Source organism: Typopeltis vanoorti, chromosome 16 (assembly GCF_054136105.1).
Source record: "Typopeltis vanoorti isolate ZY-2024b chromosome 16, IOZ_Tvanoo_1.0, whole genome shotgun sequence".
NCBI classification, from domain to species: domain Eukaryota; kingdom Metazoa; phylum Arthropoda; class Arachnida; order Uropygi; family Thelyphonidae; genus Typopeltis; species Typopeltis vanoorti.
The window spans coordinates 77,123,711-77,141,892 of NC_143564.1; the positions used below are offsets into that span (position 1 = coordinate 77,123,711).

General features: G+C 35.1%; 1 protein-coding gene across 1 annotated transcript in view; it reads left to right on the top strand.

Moving 5' to 3' along the window:
* LOC150098144 (gamma-tubulin complex component 4-like) overlaps nt 1-18,182 on the top strand; it is a 307,854-nt gene that overhangs the window by 147,887 nt on the left and 141,785 nt on the right. Inside the window, exon 8 of the mRNA XM_090406372.1 lies at nt 4,061-4,185. Within this exon, the coding sequence (XP_090262498.1) occupies nt 4,061-4,185 (125 nt within the window). The remainder of the gene's footprint in view (nt 1-4,060; nt 4,186-18,182) is intronic.

An 18,182-nucleotide genomic window follows, 5' to 3' on the forward strand; every position in this document is an offset into this window, starting at 1 on the left:
CTTTTGTTTCATGTTCTTCTCACCAAATACCATTGTATTTGTTTTTTCCAAGTTCATAAGTCCAAATCTCTTCCCTTCCTCATTTAACAGTTCCAGTGTTTTTTGTAGTTCTCTTTCATCTTCTTCAATAATAACAATGTCATCTGCAAATCTCAGATTGTTAATTCTCATTCCGTGTACAGATATTCCTTTGGCATCTTCCTTCAATTTGTCCATTGCTCTTCCTAAATGTGGGATGAAAATGCTTAGTGATATTGGGTCTCTCTGTCTAGTACCTCTGCTTGTTTTAAACCATTTCCCCAAATCATCACCTATTCTAACTGCTGTAACTGCATTCTGATAAACATCTTTTAATATAGCTATTAGTTTTTTATCAATTCCATAGGATTCCAGAACTGCTAATGTCACTTTCTAGTCAATACTATCAAATGCTTTCTGAAAATCAACAAAGCAAGTATATATGTTTTTTGTTTTTTCTCCTAGCTTTCTCTGCTATTAACCTCATTGTCAAAATCTGTTGAATTGTTCTACCCTTCCATTACATGAGAGTATATATCCAAAAGGAAATGTGTTGTGCATTATGAGAGGAAATCAATGTGAATTGGCCTGTTTTTATATGTTCAGTCTGAATTCACAGATAAAATGATTGGATAGTTTACAAATATCTTCATTTTCAGTACTAGCAGTTGGATGAAATGAGATGTGGGACTTGGTACACATAATAAAGACCTTGAAGTGCCAAAATTTTCCATAAATCTACACCCTACACCCTAACATTTCTATTAAAAAAAAAAAAAAACATTTAAATTTCAACGAATGCATTTTTAAGTACTTTCCTATACTTTCTTCAAAGTAGATCTACATATAGATCTACTCATTTTTTATAAATCTTATTTTTTAGCTAAACAAACTAGCTTGGACTTTTTAACTAGCTAAACAAAAGTCATGGGAGGACTTTGGTATGAACATAGAAAATAAATATCAAGAAGGTGGCAAGATATTCTGGAGGTTGTTAAAGAAGCTCAGAAATAGAGGAAAGTGTGCTGTAAACTGAATTAGGGATGATAAAGATGACATGAAAACTGGAGAAAAAATATCCTTGACATATAGAGTAATTACTTTGAAAAATTGCTAAATGAAACAAGCAGTGATGACAGCACAGTGGTAAAAAACACTGGCCAGGCATGTAGTCAGGAATTCATATCCATACATGAAGTAAAAAAGCCATCAAAAGCCTGAAATGTGGAAAGGCAGCAGGAATTGATGATATTCAACCAGAAATGCTGAAGTGTGGAGCTATAAAAGTCTTACAGTGGCTGCACCACATAGTTCAGAAGGCCTGGACAGAGGGAACGAATTCCAGATGATTGGAGTAGAAGTCTCATAGTACCCATATATAAAAAAGGGAAATAAAACTGAATGTGAGAATTACAGAGGTATTTCTCTACTGAGTGTTCCTGGTAAGATATATGCAAGTATACTTGAGAAACAGTTGAGAAGGATTGTGGAAGAGAAGCTTGGTGAAGAACAAGCTGGATTCAGGCCAAATAGAGGCTGTCAGGATCAGATTTTCACTTTACGACAAATAGTTGAGATATCATGGGAATATAACAAGGATCTTTACTTAAGTTTTGTAGATCTGGAAAAGGCATAGCTTCTCTCTTGACAGGGTGCCAAGAGAGAAGCTATTCAAAATGCTACAGTTATATGGTGTCAATGGGGCATTATATCAAGCAATACTTAGTCTTTATTTGAGTTGTAAGTCAGCAGTTAGAATTGAAGGAAGTACAGGAAGATGGTTTGATGTTAAATCTGGTGTTAGACAAGGATGTACATTATCCCCTCTGTTATTCATTATCTATATGGATCACATTACCAAGGAAAGTGGTATTAAACCTGATATCTAAATAATAATCTAAATTGGAGATGTTAATGTCAGCTCTTTGCTTTATGCAGATGATGTTATACTTCTAAATAAATTCGCTACATGTCTGCAAGATTCCCTGACTAAATTGAATAACTGTTGTAATAGATATGGTATGAAGGTTAGCAATAAAAAGACAAAGACAATGAAAATAGGCAGAATCGTTGAAAATGTCAACTGCTTTGTGAACAGAGAACCTGTGGAACAAGCAAAACATTTCAGCTACTTAGGCACGATTTTTAGTGAAGATGGTAAATTAAATATGGAAATAGACAACAGAATCAACAAAGCTGGTATGGTAGGAATTCAACTGAATAAATTTATATGGAATAAGAGAGAAATTAGCCAAAACACTAAATTAGCTGTATACAAGACAGTATTCGAGCAATTTTAGCTTATTAATCTGAGAGCTGGATCAGAAGTAAAACACTTGACCAAAGACTAGAGACTGCAGATATGAGAGTCCTGAGAAAGATTAGCAGCATGAACAGATGGCATCAATGGCAATATCATATTAAAAACGAGGATATTAGAAAAGAACTTGACATTGTCAGCATCCAGGAATTTTATTAGCAGAGCTAATCTCAGATGGTATGGTCACTTAAAAAGAATGTGAGAAGAAAGATTATCAAAACAAGTGTTCTCTGCCAGGTTGTCAGGAAAAAGACCCAGAGGAACACCAAGATATATGTGGATTGATACAGTAAAAAGCACCTTAGAAGATAGAAATATAAGATCTGAAGATGTTGGAGTCTTGACAGATTGGAGCTATCAGACTGATTCGGAGGAAAATTGTAGATAGGAAGTTAGTAATGATGTGAATTTTTCATATAGTACTATCATATCCTGTACACCCCTTGAGGGTATATATATATCAGGAATTTGATGATAATGATATTATTTAATTAACATAAGACATGATAATTAATAAATAACATAAAACAGATTACTTATGTAAATATTTTTATTAGTATAAAATTTGTGACCTAGTATCAAGGGCATCTTCAGTATTACTTCTAAATCGAAGATGCCCTTGATATAAATGATATTCTTCATAGAAACTGGTATGTTCAACAATAACATATGCGAACTGTACATATATGATGTAGAACATCATGGTCTAATTATATTAAGCTTTCAAGTAAAAATAACTTTAACAAGATTTAATAAGAAATAAAAATTTAAAAAAATAACATAATTAAATTGAAGTGAATTATGGAATTTATGATTATTACTTTTATAGAGAACCTGCATTTTCTTACAAAGAATGTGATGTCTTGTGGTGATAGCATGCTCTGTAAGACTCAGTTGCTCTGGCTCATTGAACTTAACGTAGTCTAAATTCATCATGATGCACTGCTGCGATCTTCCTGTTTTGCCAAAATACAATAATCTACACTGGCGAGGAATCTGATACACTCCAGGGTGGGCTAAAGATAGAAGTTTATCTTTAGCTGAGCCTAGAAAAGTAGATATTTTGTTGGTTGGAATGAAGGACACTTGTAGACTAATGGTTCTTAGTGGTTTGGCTATGCCTTCTGAGACACCTTTAACAGTGAATGGTGACATGATGAATGCAGATGACAAGGAACCTGTAATTAGTAATTATTTTATTGGCATGCGATTCAGTAAAGCCATTAGTAAGGAAAATGAACTTGTTTGATTAGTCTTCGGAAACAGCAAAGAGACAGCCTGCTCGATGTACTAAAGTCTTAATGGTGCCAGATATTTGATAATTATGATGCCGTGAAAGAGGATGAATGTAAAGTACAGTATGTGTTTTCTTTCTCAGTACTGAGAAGTGAAGGCTATCATCCGGTTGTTGAAGTAATAGGAGATCTAAAAAAGGCAATCTAATTGATCTCTTCTGACTCGAGTAAACTAGATATGATATTGAAAGGTGTTAATGTTATTGACAAACTCTTGTAGGTCTGTACAAGACCCATGCCAAACTGCGAAAACATCATCAACATATTGCATGTGTCATTGTTGAATATACTGGTTTCTGTTCTTGTTTTTTACATAATCAACCCATTTTAAGTTATTTATTAATTATTTTATATTTCAAACTAAGGTCTTCTGAAAATGCATTCACTTCTATTAGCGTCATAATAATCAACACATTCATCTTTATAGAATCAATGTTCTTAGACAAAGAGGATTATTTTGCCCAGCAGCTATTTAGACTTCAACAGCAGGAAACATTTTCTTTATCTGCATTTGAAGCTGTCATTGATGAGATACGCAGTTGTACAGCAGAAGTAAGTCTTGAGTGTATTTAATTCAACTTATATTTGGGAATTTTATTACTTTATTTTTAGAAGTAAGTTATGCTGTGAATCATAAATATCATTTACCTTCTTTGTAGCTTAATGTTGACATTAAGAAACAATAATGAAATGCCAAGCTTTCATAACTATTTTTAATATAAAGCCAGAAGCCAGTGCCATATTAAAAAAAAGTCGCATGAAATGGGTAATATATACATTTTTTTAATATAACTCATTTTAAAAACTAATTTAGAGATCATTTTTATGAAGTTCAGATCCAGATGGCTGGAAGTCCTCTGCATAGTAATGAAAGATGAGAACTGATTAGTGCAATCTAATTCCTGTTTCTCACCTACTACCTGGATAGTGAAAAAAAAAGCTGGGTTGACATTTTGAAGCTTAGCCAAATGTATTCGATTGGCTTCAACCACACATACACACACACGCACGTATGTGATAGAACAACATGTTAACATCATACCCAATTAAAGAAGAACACACCATTTCTTGCATGGAATTTGGGATGCTGGTTGAAAAGCCAGCTAATGGAAAACAAATGCAATAGCATTGAAGATGGATACAGTCAACATAAGTAGCATAATTTGTATATAAATGATATAGGAAATGGCTTAAAGGGAGATATTCAGTTGTTTGCTGATGATGCAAAGTTGTGTAATGCAATAAAAAATCAAGCTGATGTTGAAAGTTTGCAGGAGGATTTAAATAAGCTGGTAAAATGGGCAAAAGATAATGGATGTCGGTTCAATGTGGAAAAGTGTAAAGTCATGCATTTTGGGATTAAAAGATTACCAGCTGTGTACTACATCGATGGAAAGGTACTCCAAGAGATTGATGAGGCTAGGGACTTAGGGGTGTTGGTAGATAGGGAGATGAAGTTCAGAGGACACATTGCTAAGGTGTCCAAGATTGCACATAGGATTACTTGGTTGTTGAGGAACACACTGACATCCAGAGATAAAGAAGTTATTATTCCCCTATATAACGCATTGATACTTCCACATTTGGATTACTGTGCTCAGGTCTGGTCACCTGGATTCCTTGGAGATGAGGAGGCTGTGGAGAGGGTTCAGAGAAGAGTGACCAAATTGGTGAGTGATATAAAAAATGCTCCCTACATTGATAGATTGAGAGCTTGTGGATTGCAGAGATTTGTTGATAGGCGAAGAAGAGGGGGATATGATAGAAACATTCAAATTACTGAAAGGTTTTTATAGGATTGATGCAGGGGAAATGTTTCAGCTGTGTGATAGTGATGGAAGAACAAGAGGCCATCTCTGGAAATTAAAGAAGAGTGTGGTTAACAAAGGTGTCAGAACAAGGTTTTTTGCCTGGAGGGTGGTGAATGAGTGGAATTCATTGCCTGACTTAGTTGTTGAGCTCTTCGTCTGTAAATGAATTCAAGAAGAGATATGACAGATATTGTTTTGCTAGTTTGGGTCTCCCGTGATGAGCCTACTGACTCCATGGAGATACCTGTAATAATAATAATAATAAACAAAGTGAAGAAGGTGAAAACAAATGAGATATTATATTTGGACAGAAGTTATAAAGGAAAGGATAGTTGTAGTATTTTTCACGTCATTAGAAAGGGCACATACATACATATACATAAACTTTTAGGAAAATTTGGACAAAAGAACACATCTAATAATATTGTTATAGAATTTCTATTCAGAATGTGGACTAGACATTAATAATACCAAGTTCATCACAACAATTGTATAGGAATTCATGAAGTGAGCACACAAAATATATATATACAGGTGGTTCCTGCCTTTACGAATTAATTGGTTCTGGCGATTGTTCGTAAATTGGCAATTCCTAAAGTGGGAGTTTATTTGCCTTAGAAATAATGCTATAAGAGTCCATAAGAAGGAATATATAAAATATAAAATGAATATTAAACGATAAGAAAAGATTTTACTGGCCAATGATTTACATATTTAAAAAATAACATAAGAAAAATTTCAAATGAAAAAAGATTCTTTGAAAAAAAAAAGCTAATTTCTATACCACCATGCGAATCGGCAGCCATCGATGTATTAGGAAGCTTTGGTGCGTCGTCCTTTTTTAAAAACATGGCCTCGAGTGTCATCTGCTTCGTTGACTTTTGCTTCTTTTCATTTAAAATAGCTCAATGGCAGTCAGAAGCATTATTCATTTTGTGGGAAAATTTACTAAATTGTTCAAAGTCTGAGTCTTGTGATTCAAAGATTGCTTGAGCTTTTTCGAAAAATTTAAATGCTTCTTCTAGGCCTTTGAAAGTGAAAAACCACGTTGGAACTTCATATTCGTTTTCGTCTTTGTTTCTTTCTTGTTCCTCTAGTTCAAGGAGATCATTGGGTGAGAGTTCCATAGTATAAGATTGAAGCGGCCAAAACTTCCATTTGAGGATTCTTCTTTTGCGATGTAAGTTCTTGCAGATATCCGTTACCAAAAACGACCCATCTCATTGAGATTAAAAATCTGCGATGGTGAGTAATTTCCTTCTTAATTATTTCTTCTAATTTTTCTGGATAAGATTTTGCAGCCTCACTATTGACACTTAGCCAAAATCAATACTTTACACCCTCATATCAAATTCACCATAGAAATTGAAAAAGACAACAAATTATCCTTTTTAGACATACTTCTCATCCACTTGCCATCAGGTAATTTAACATCAGTCTACAGAAAAACCACTTTTACTGGATGTTACATTCTCAAACAATCTACATATCATCCTTCTCAAAAGACAGGAAAAATAAAATGTTTAATTCAACAAGCTAGAACTAATTGTTCAACTTCCCATCATTTACAGAAAGAAGTTTCTACTATCAAACAATACATGAAATTAAATGGCTTCTCCGAAAGGACTACACAACATCTGTTCGACTCCTTCAAGCCAAACCAAAACAACAAAGAATCAATATGTTGAGTTCCAATCCCATATATCTCTGGAATTTCAGAACCAATGTCAAGAATTTTTAAGAAATATGATCTAACAGCTACTTATATTCCTATTGATAAAATAAAGATAAATGTTCAGCTTAGCTTGGTCTCTTCCTGGTGTATACCAAGTTCCATGTGACTGCCATCTTTCTTACTTTGGACAAACCAGATGCTCTATAGAAAAAAGAATACAAGAACATCAATCTTATATTCTTCCAATAAGCCTGGATTGGCACAACATGGAATAGAGACAAAATACAACATTCTCTGGTCCAAAACTCACCTTCTACACAGATGTCAGTATAAATTCGAACGCCTATTCAAAGAGAGTCCTGAGGCCTTACTTCATCATGCTAACTTGAATCGTAATGACTGCCTATCTTTGTCAACAATATGGGAAGGTTTGATCCAAATAACACAATTTTTTTTTTTTAATTAAGACTTTCTAGATACTACATCTGTCTAATGATATCTTTAGTATGATTTTATAAATAAAGTTTTTTGTATGACATTGTAAATTTATACATGTAACTATTCTGCACTCTTATGTTTACCTTTCTTCAGTGAAATGATGTCTTGATTAACGATGTAACATCACTCTGCTCGTTCTAATTTGAAAGCTTTTCTTATTTTTTGAGCGCTTGCTTCTGAATCAAAACTCTAGGTAATTCCAATATATAATGGATATCAAACGAATTATCCAAACATTGATTGGGCAGATGAGAAATCTCATGATAAGAAAGAAGAGAAATTTATTGAATTGCTGCAAGACAACTTTCTCAAACGGCATGTTAAAGAAGGAACTCAAGGTCAAAGAGTGTTGGATTTGCTCATAGTGTCAGAAGAGGTCTTTGTTAAGAATATGGCTATTTCACTATCAGTTGGTGACAGTGATCATGCTGTGCTTTCTTAGGAAATATCTGATTGTATTGATGCTCCGATTAGAACAGGTTACATGTTGAACTATAAAGCTGGAAATTATGATCAACTTAGGAGAATACTATCTTTGGTCCCATGGTATCAGTTATTTAATGGGAAAAATGTCAGCAATGCATGAGAATCTTTGCTAAAGTGCTTAAATGAGGCAGTATCTGAATGTCTCCCTAGTGTTTGAAGAATAAATAGGTTGGGAGTGAAATGGATGGGCAACCTTATTAAGCAAGAGATCCACAATAAGAAGATGATGTGGAAAGAATATCATGAGAATAAGAGTGAGTGGAGTTATGAAATATATAAAGCTCAAGCCAGAGAAGTAACAAGTATTGTTAGGAAAGCTAAATTGGAGTATGAAAAGAAATTGGCCATGCAAGCTAAAGGCAATCCAAATAATTTTATTGTTATGCTGCAAGCAAAAGAACGATGAATGTGGAAGAATAACTTTATTGAATGGCAGTTGATACTTGAGTGTCAGATGCTAATGAGATTGTTCAATTAATGAGTGCTGACTTTGCTAAGATATATCAACCAGCTAAGATATGCGACATGGTGCACAGTGCTACTTCTACATTGGATGAAGAGTTAGAGGTTCATGAAAATGAGGTTGAAGAGCTGTTGCATAACCTGGATAAGAATTTGTCAATAGGGACAGATGGAATTATTATTATTATTACGTGACACAGCTAGGGAGTTCATGGACTCATTGAGGGAGGGAACTTGCTCTACAACTCTCTATCTTCACACTCAGTCCACCAACTACAATGAACCACATCTACACCAATGGCATCTGCTGGTGACAACCACTACTAGTATTTTCAGAGACGATCACAAACATCCATGCCCATGGCAGGATTCAAACCTGCAGCCTTTTGACTGGAGAGCAGATATGCCAACCAGGTGGGCAACAGTCCATTTGTTAAAGGAATGTTCAGCTGAATTGACTAGGCCTTTCACATGTTTGTATAACTTGAGTCTCAGCTCAGGAATGATACCACAGGAACGGAAGGAATGTATGATAGTTCCGTTGTACAAGGGTGGTGCACAAACTGATGTGTCTAACTATCGACCTATCAGTATCTGTGATGTGGTAGTGAAGAATTTAGAGAAGTGGGCAAGAACTCGCATACAGAAATGGGTAAACAAATAAGCTATACTCTGCAAAGAGCAGCGCAAGTTTACTAAAGGAAGGTCATGTTTTAGCAATTTTTGTCAATTTTATAACAATGTGGTGGCCGAATTGGATAAAGGGAATGAATACACTATGATAATTTTGGATTTTTCTAAGGCACTTGATAGTATACCACACAAAAGGGCATTACATATACTGGAGAATGTGGAATTGGAATATAAACTCTTAACTTAGATTAGGGGGATGGTTGACAGACAGATATCAAAAAGTTGTATACAGTGGGTGTGAATCTGCCAGATTTAAGGTGATCAGTGGACTGTATCTCATGGTTCAGTCCTTAGGCCATTATTTTTCCATCTGTACATTATTGACATCAGGCATAGCAATCTGGGATGCTACTGATATTCAGCACTTACAAAATGATTTGAATAGGCTGGAAATTTGAGCAAACAAAAATGACTCTCAGTTTAATGTTAGTAATTGTAAAGTTATGCACTTTGGCGGAATGTGACGAAATTTCCATGTATATTATATTAGCAGGGTTATTCTACAAGAAACTGGAGGCGAGGGATCTTGGATAGAAATTTGAAGTTCAAAGGTCATATAGCATAAGTTTCAAATATAACTCGGAGGATAATTGCAATGTTGAAGCGAACCTTGACATGGAAGGATAAGGAAGCCACTTTACCTCTTTGTAAGGCTTTGATAAGACCACATCTACATTATTGTGTGCAGATTTGGTCTCCTGGATTCCAAGGAGATAAAGAAGCTGTGAAAAGGGTGCAAAGAAGAGTTACAAAGATTATATCCAGATTATATCCTGATAAGGACAGATTGCAAGTATGTGGATTACAGACTCTTGTTAACAGGAGAAAGAGGGGTTATATGATAGAGGTTTATAAACTTTTGAATGGGTTTTAAAGGATAGCATCTGATGAAATTTTTCGTTATATGGAAGGTGGGGACAGAACACAAGGGCACCCATGGAAGTTTGTTCACAGTCAAGAAAGGGATAAGAGTTAGGTTCTTCTCTCACAGAGTAGTGAGTGAGCAGAATAGTTTGCCTTTAGGGATAGTGAGTGCATTTAGTGTGAATGAATTTAAGGGAAGGTATGACAGCTGGTTTGGATGATTTAGTCTCCCTCGATGATATAGAGGTCTCATATGATGATAATAATAATATTCTATCCTATCCTATCCTATTCCCTCAGCCATACAGCTGGTGGGGGTAGCTATATGCAACCACACTAGGAAGATGATTATGAGCAATGTGGTTTCCCGTTGCTTTCTTTGCCATAGTATATTTTATGACTGTAGCTGTGTGTATTCATGGAAGTGGTTTACCTGTTTTGAGGGATGAAAAATCCAAGTTACTGGGGGGAAAAACCCTCCACATGAGAACGGTTAACTGACCTTTAGTTGAAAGAGACCAGATAAAGGGGTCCGCACGTAACTGACGGGAATCAAGCCCAGGTCTTTCCGACCAAAGGGCTTTGCCTATACTGACTGAGCTACGGAGGCTCAATAACAGTAATAATAACAGTAATATTAGTGTGTGAGTGTGTGTGTAAAAAATACTATCCTTTACACTGGGACACAATAGGCAGGAACTTGAAATAAAACATATATATATATACACTCGGGTCTCTTTTTATGCATATCTTTTTTATGTGGCTTTGAAGTTATGTGGTGCATAACTTCAAAATTTATGTACCATTGTACATAATGAACAGCATGTTGCAGCACATTCTGGCGTAACGTGTAAGCAATGAGTGTCCATGAAATTTAATTTTGCATGTGAGTAAGTGTTTGTGTTTTCATTATCGTAGGTCTAAATTTTGCTAATTTTTATTTTAAAGATTTAATTTGGTCCAATGGAGAAAAAAAGCACCAAAGAAAAGCAATTCCTTTGGAAATGAAAATTGCAATTTTAGATTGCTTAGCAAAAGGAGAGGGATCTACGGCGACTTATAAACATTTTAATTTAGGCGAATCTACTATAAGAGCAATTAAAAAGAATAACGTCGCAATAAGAAAATCTGTCATTTCTGGCACAAAACTAAGTGCCAAATTATCATCGTACTCAAGAGATGCTTTATTAGAAAAAACGGAATGAGCGCTCGTAATTTGGAACAAAAAGCTCTTCAGTTTTATGAACAGATGAAGCAACTGAAGCTATCTAGTTCCACTTCCCAGGCTGATAAAGAATTTTTGGCTAGCAAAGGATGGCTAACAGGGTTTTTAAAAAGGAATGCACTTCATAGTGTGAAGATTACAGGCGAGATTGCAGCAGCAGATGAAGAAGCAACCAAAAATATTGTCCCGATTAAGTGTTTAACGCTGACGAAACAGGATTGTTTTGGAATAAAATGCTTAGTCGAACTTACATCGCAAATTCTGAGAAAAAAACAAGTGGATTTAAAGCAAGCAAAGATCGAGTAACATTGTTACTTTGTAGCAATGCATCAGAGGATCGAATGTTGAAACTCCTCCTAGTAAATCGATCTCTAAGACCACGTGCTCTAAAAGGCAAAGATCTAAAACAGCTGCCGGTGCATTGAATGGCTAATACAAAGGCCTGGGTAACAACTGCTGTATTTACTGAATTCAATACTTGCTTTGTATCAGAAGTGGAATATATATGAAGCAAAAACTCTCAATTTTAAAGTTTTATTAATTGTTGACAATACCCAAATCTGCATTTAGAACATCTAAATGTGCAGGTAGTGTTTTCCATCCAATACAAGAACCATTATTCAGCAATTAGATCAGGACGTAATTGCTACTTTAAAAAAATATTACGTTAAGCACACTTTTCAATTTATATTGGATAAACTAGAAAATGAATCATTTAACAGTAACTGACATTTGGAAAAAATTTTCTATTTTGGACTGCTTAAATCATTTTGCATCTGCTATCGCTGAAAGCAGATGACAAACTTTAAATGCCTGCTGAAAAGCAGCTTTTCCTGTATGTGTTGCAAACAGCACAACCATTCAAACATCTACATTATCAGCTGAAATTATTACTTTGGCACATGAAATTGCTGGAGAAGGTTTTGATACATTTAGCCAGAATGATGTAGACAAATTGCTTGTGGATAATGCCTTAAGTGACGATGATATTATTGGATGTTGATTAACTTGAGATATCGTCGAAGATCCAGAAAACGATATTGAAGTGGAAGAAAAACCTGTTCCCCCTCACTGCAAATATAATTCAAGAAGGTCTTGAACTGTGCAATAAATTGAAAAATCATTTTCTTGTTAATAACACAAATTCTGAACGAGCCTTTAAATTCCAACGTGAGCTGAAGAACTGTATGTCTGGATAGCTCAAGCTGTATAAAAAATGAGTAAAATAATTGCAAAGTTTAATCACTGATTGCATTGTCCAAAGAAAAAAAACAGCACAGAACGAGGGTGAAGCTAATTCTGTTTGTGAAGAACCATTGCCTTTACCATACAGATCTGATGCGCTGACTATCTCTTCTGGTAATGAAAGTGATTTTGTCCTATTTTGCAAACGTTGCCGAATATTGTCTAATAGCGATGATAATTCTGATGAAAAAATGTAAAAAAATTGTTCCTTTTCAATAAAATTAAATGAATAAAGCTTTAAAACAAACTTAGGCATTCTTATTTTCCTGAATTTTTATAAACTTTTTTAAGCCGTTTTAGGTTTATTTTAATTCATTGCTTCGGTTTTATGCGGTTTTAGAAAATTATGGAATGTATCCCTAATTTTCAACTTAAGTTAGGTCTTTTTTGTGTGATTTTTTATATGCGGTTTTCTGTGGAACGTATCTACCTCATAAAAAGAGACCCGACTGTATGTATAAATACTGTCCTTTAGACTGGTTAAGGACACAACAGGCAGGGAAAATGAAATAGAGAATGATGACCTATGGCGAGTGTGTGTGCGTGTGTGTAAAGAGAAGATAATGAGTATGTTTCCAGCTATGATAATGCAGACTAGAGGAAATAAAGAATGACATAATAGCAAGAATGTGTTAAAAGAGATGGCTTGGAATATGTGGATGTTTCTAGCTTATTTGAAAAGAACTATATGCAAGAGATGGGTTTCATTTGAATGTGGAAGTCTGCAGGCATTTGGAGAGAGAGTTATTTGGACAAGTAAGAGTGTTAGGGGCAGGGAAACTAGAGTTGCCAGGGCGGAAATTAGCAGGGATGGCCTCTTATGGGGATAGTCACTTGAGAGATGGGAAGATGAGATACCTATACCATAGGTATGGTATATGTTAAATAATAAATATAGACATACATGGATTACAGTCATGAATACTTATGACAATATGTGAAGAGATAAGGTCCTCATCACTTATCATTACACCCGTAGTTAACCCTGAGTCACATCATGGTAGTTGACCTCCTAGATAGGAGACGACACATGAATGGAAGTATAGAAATACCAGTAATGCATTGATGTTTGGCTTAATAAATGCCAGGAGTATCAGAAATAAAGGGAATGAATTGGTTACCTCAGGCTTTCCAAAGATTATTGTAATCATTAAAACCTAGTTGACTGAAGATGATGTTCTGACGGGAATAGAAGAGAAGCTGAATGGGAATGATGGAGTGTCACTTATGAGAAGTGAAGTGTTGCATCCCTCAGAGTAGAGATTTTGTAAAGATATGACACAATTCAAGCACTTATGGTATAGGTGAAGGTTGGTAGAACAGTATGTTTCTTGGAATGTTGCTGTAGGTCAGAATACAGAGAGTGAGGAACATGAAATGTTTAAGTAGATTAGATTGGCAAGTTATCATTATGGGAGATTTGAACTAAAACATTATAAATTAGGCAGAGGAACATCATACAATAAATAGGAAACTGAATTTCTGGAATTGGTGAGGAACAAATGTCTCAGGCAACATGTGGTAGAAGGAACATGAGGATCAGGTGTTTTTGATATGGTCCTGGCATGAGAGGATTTGATTATAATTGAGATATCAATCTTGACTCTGATTAGTGAAAGTGACATATATTCTTGACTTGATGGATGGATAGACATGAAAGTATCAGAAAGAAAGGAATTTAGGTGAAATTAATAAGGCTAGTGATTATAATAATCTAAGAAATCAGTTTGGAGCAGTTGCATGGATGAAGGAATTTTAAGGGAGAGAGAGAGATTAACAGCATGGGAGCTAGTTAAGAAATATTTACCAGCTGCAATGGCAAAATACATAACTCAGGTACAAAGATAATGCAATTTGGTACAAAGTTTCTTGACTTGGTTTGTTGAATGGTTAGCTTATTCACTCTCCAACCAATAGGCTGTTGAATCCCACCACAGGCACAGATGCATTGTGATGATCTTTAAGTGTTAGATTACGAGGCCTCTTATTTGAAGGTCTAAATTGGCTTTGTTTGTTCTTTAGATAAGGATTTCCAGACCAGGTAAAAAAATTAATAAAAATAGAAAAAAAGAAAATCCTTTACCTACCCACAGCACTAATATACTATAGGTATAGGTTTACAACCTTTCGTGGGTAGGTCACAACATAAAAAAAAAAAAAAAAATGAATGGCTAATCAAATCAAACAAGACTTAGATGAAACAAATAATTTTTGTATGATCATTCATCACATCAGAAAAAAAAAAAGTTTTCTAATGTAATGAATGATCATATAAAAACTTCCAAGTTGATTAAATATCATTTCAGCACATTTATAAAATAATTTTATAAAAATCTTTTTTAGGGTTATTTAACCACAGGGAAGGAGCTCATACACAGTCTACTTTTTTATTTATGGGTGAAAGTGACTCAAATAAAAAATGTCTAAAAACTATGCTTTAAAATAGTTTTAAAAAAGTGATTAATTGGTGACTTGAATGGTTTTTATGCTGCTAGATTGAACATGGCTTTGTCACTTCAGGCCATGAATTAAGTCAGGCATAAAAATAATATTAATAATCTGTGATGCAGTTTACAGGTGACTCATTATACATGGGGGGTTGCATTCTCAAGAATTGTCATGTATATTGAAAACATGTAAAACGGGAAGCTTATAACATGGGATAATAGATGTTGTGTTCCCAAGCGAGCGAGATTACGATCTTTCAAGATTAATTTAATCGAAAATGCACTTATTTTTCATACATGTTAAGGCATAAGAGTAGTAAATAAAATATTCAATATGTATAAAACAAAGAATTATTAAAGTAGTTCTTTATTTTCACAATTAATACATCATAGCCACATCTTAATCACATCTTCTTTATCTGGCATACTGAAGTTGAACGCACATAGGAGGCTGAAGGTTACTTCAAGAATCTCTCAATTGAAACCTGACCTGAAGTTTTTTACTTCTGATTGTAACTTCTTGGTGTGTAACCTTTATCTACTTTCTTTGCTTTGAAGAAATTTATGAAATTCTTCACGTTGCTACTGAAGCTTATAACATTGGATATCGAGATTGAGGAACGTGTTGCGACTCATAGCAGTCAAATCACCAACAACTTGCAGCAGAAGGTGTTGGTTGCTTTTCCTCTTTTGTGAGATCTGCATACAAAATTTTCACTTTCTCTCATATGACCACCCCAGAGAAAGACATGTTCTGCTGGTTCTGATGCTCAATTCACATAGCCAGCAAGCATCCTTTCCATTTTCTCAATTTTATGACATGGAGATTTCATCGCAGAGTACTCAATGGTCCAACTTGTGGACCATTGAGTACTCTGTGCATTTTATTAAATCCATTATCACCATGAATTACTCAGTTCCATGGTCCTTTGAATGTCAGTGCTATGTTCATTTCTATCAAACCAATTCCAAACTTCAAACTTCATCTCTGAAGAATTGGGTTTCCCTGGCCTTTTCTTCACTTTGTCTTTATTTACATTATTCTTTTCACTCTTAGTTTCTTTTGTTTATCTCTGCCAGACATCTTGCCCAAAGAAAGAAAATAAATATCTGTAAATAACTTCTGTGCAAGAAGTTATTTACAGATAAAGGAAAATATCACATTGACCAATTGATTGGCTGTGTATATGCAAAAATGCAGATAACAAAATTGCATATAATGAGAGTTACCTATATTAACTAGTCTACTTTCACCATATCCAAAACCATTATAAATTAATTTGCTCACTATGAAAACTACCAAAAAGTTCCATAGGTATACTGCTGAAGGAAATTCCCTACAGCACCTATTCATCATAACTAATCATAGTTATGGTTCCTTTAAGTTTGTTATAGTGGGAATCATCTGTTCCTAATTTCTACTACCTCATTCATGTGCTTCTCCTATCCAGGAGGTTGACTAGCAAGATGTGACTAATGGTTAACTATGGGCATAACTTATTGTGAGGATGCTATCTCTTCCACATGTTGTCATAATTATTTATGGCTATAAATCTATGGTTCGCGGATTTGTGCTTCACAAAACTGGCCTTGTGTTCACGGGGGCCAGTTTGCCTGTTCTGAAGGACGAAAAACCCAAGTTTCCGGTTGAAAAAACGCTCTACCTCCATATAAGACCAACTCACCTCTAGTCAAAAGAGACCAGATAAAGGTTCCTCCAGCATGGAAGGGAATCGAACCCAGGTGTTTCTGACCAAAGGGCTTCATCTATACCGACTGAGCTATGGAGGCTCCTTTTTTTACTATAATTAAATTTCTCAAGGTATAACCGTAGATCTTTGTGGTGCAGTTGTTAGTGACATTGCTCTTTGGTTGGAAAGCTGCATGTTTGAATCCTGATCTGTCTCCAGGAGGAACTGGAACCTACTACAAATATGTTTTTCTCCCTATTGTCAAGAACTGGTCAGTGAACGAACATCTTTACAGTTATAGCAGACTCTGTCTGTCAAGGTGTTCATTCACAGAAATAACCACCCTATCATTACTAAACATATATATGTTTCTAAGTTTTATAAATCATATAAAAAAAGTCAGCTTGCTTGCCAGTGATAAAGAATTGAGCCTAATGCATGAGGAAAGATAAAATGAGATAAAATTCAACTATCAACTTTTCTGAAAATTGTCACAAACATCCATGCTTAAAAAAAAGCTGTATAAATGAGAGGAGACCTCCACATAGTCTTTAAATAAATGCGGAGAACCGACCAGGGCTTCTGACCTAATGCCCAATCCTCACCTTCTCATTGTGTACCCTGTTGGGTATCTACCTGGATACTGAATGAATGAGGATGGGCTGCCAATTTGGGATTTAGCTAACCAAATTGTATTCTTATTGGCTTAAACCAAAATACAAAATGATAGTACAACATGACAAAATTTTATGCCGTCTGGGCCATTGCCCGGTTAAACAAGGCCCCCGTTGTTTTCGCCAGGGAACCAGGGCGAACAGTGAAAAGTCAGCTACTGGAACAAATCTGAAAACAAACCCCAACTCAACATCACCAGAGTTAAAGATCGGTACTATCAACATAAGAAGCCTGAATGGCAAAGAAATGGAGCTAGCTGAGGAATTAGATAAGTTCCAGATCGACATAATAGGGGTGACTGAAACAAAAAAGACAAAAAGTGGTGAGATCTTTCTTAGCAATAAATACAAAATGTTATATTCAGGCAATGACAATCAAGAAAAAGAAGGCGTAGCCATAGTATTCAACACTAAATATGAGGATAATCATCTTGAATGGCAGTCAGTCAGTCTCAAGTAGAGTGATGTGGGCAAATATCAGAATGGGGAACTGGACAATGAGACTTATTTGTGCCTATGGTCCCACAGAACGTTCTACTAAGGTAGAAATGGAGGAATTTTTTGAGACTTTAGAGAAAGCAACTGACACAATAAAAAAGCAAAAGTTGATCCTTGTTGGGGATCTAAATAGCAGAGTAGAAAATGATTGTGAGACATACAAAAATATTTTGGTAAAATTTGGAGAAAAGAGCAAAGCTAATAATAATGGAATATACCTGTTGGATTTCTGCTCAGGACATGGACTGGTTATTACTAACACCATGTTTCAACATAAAAA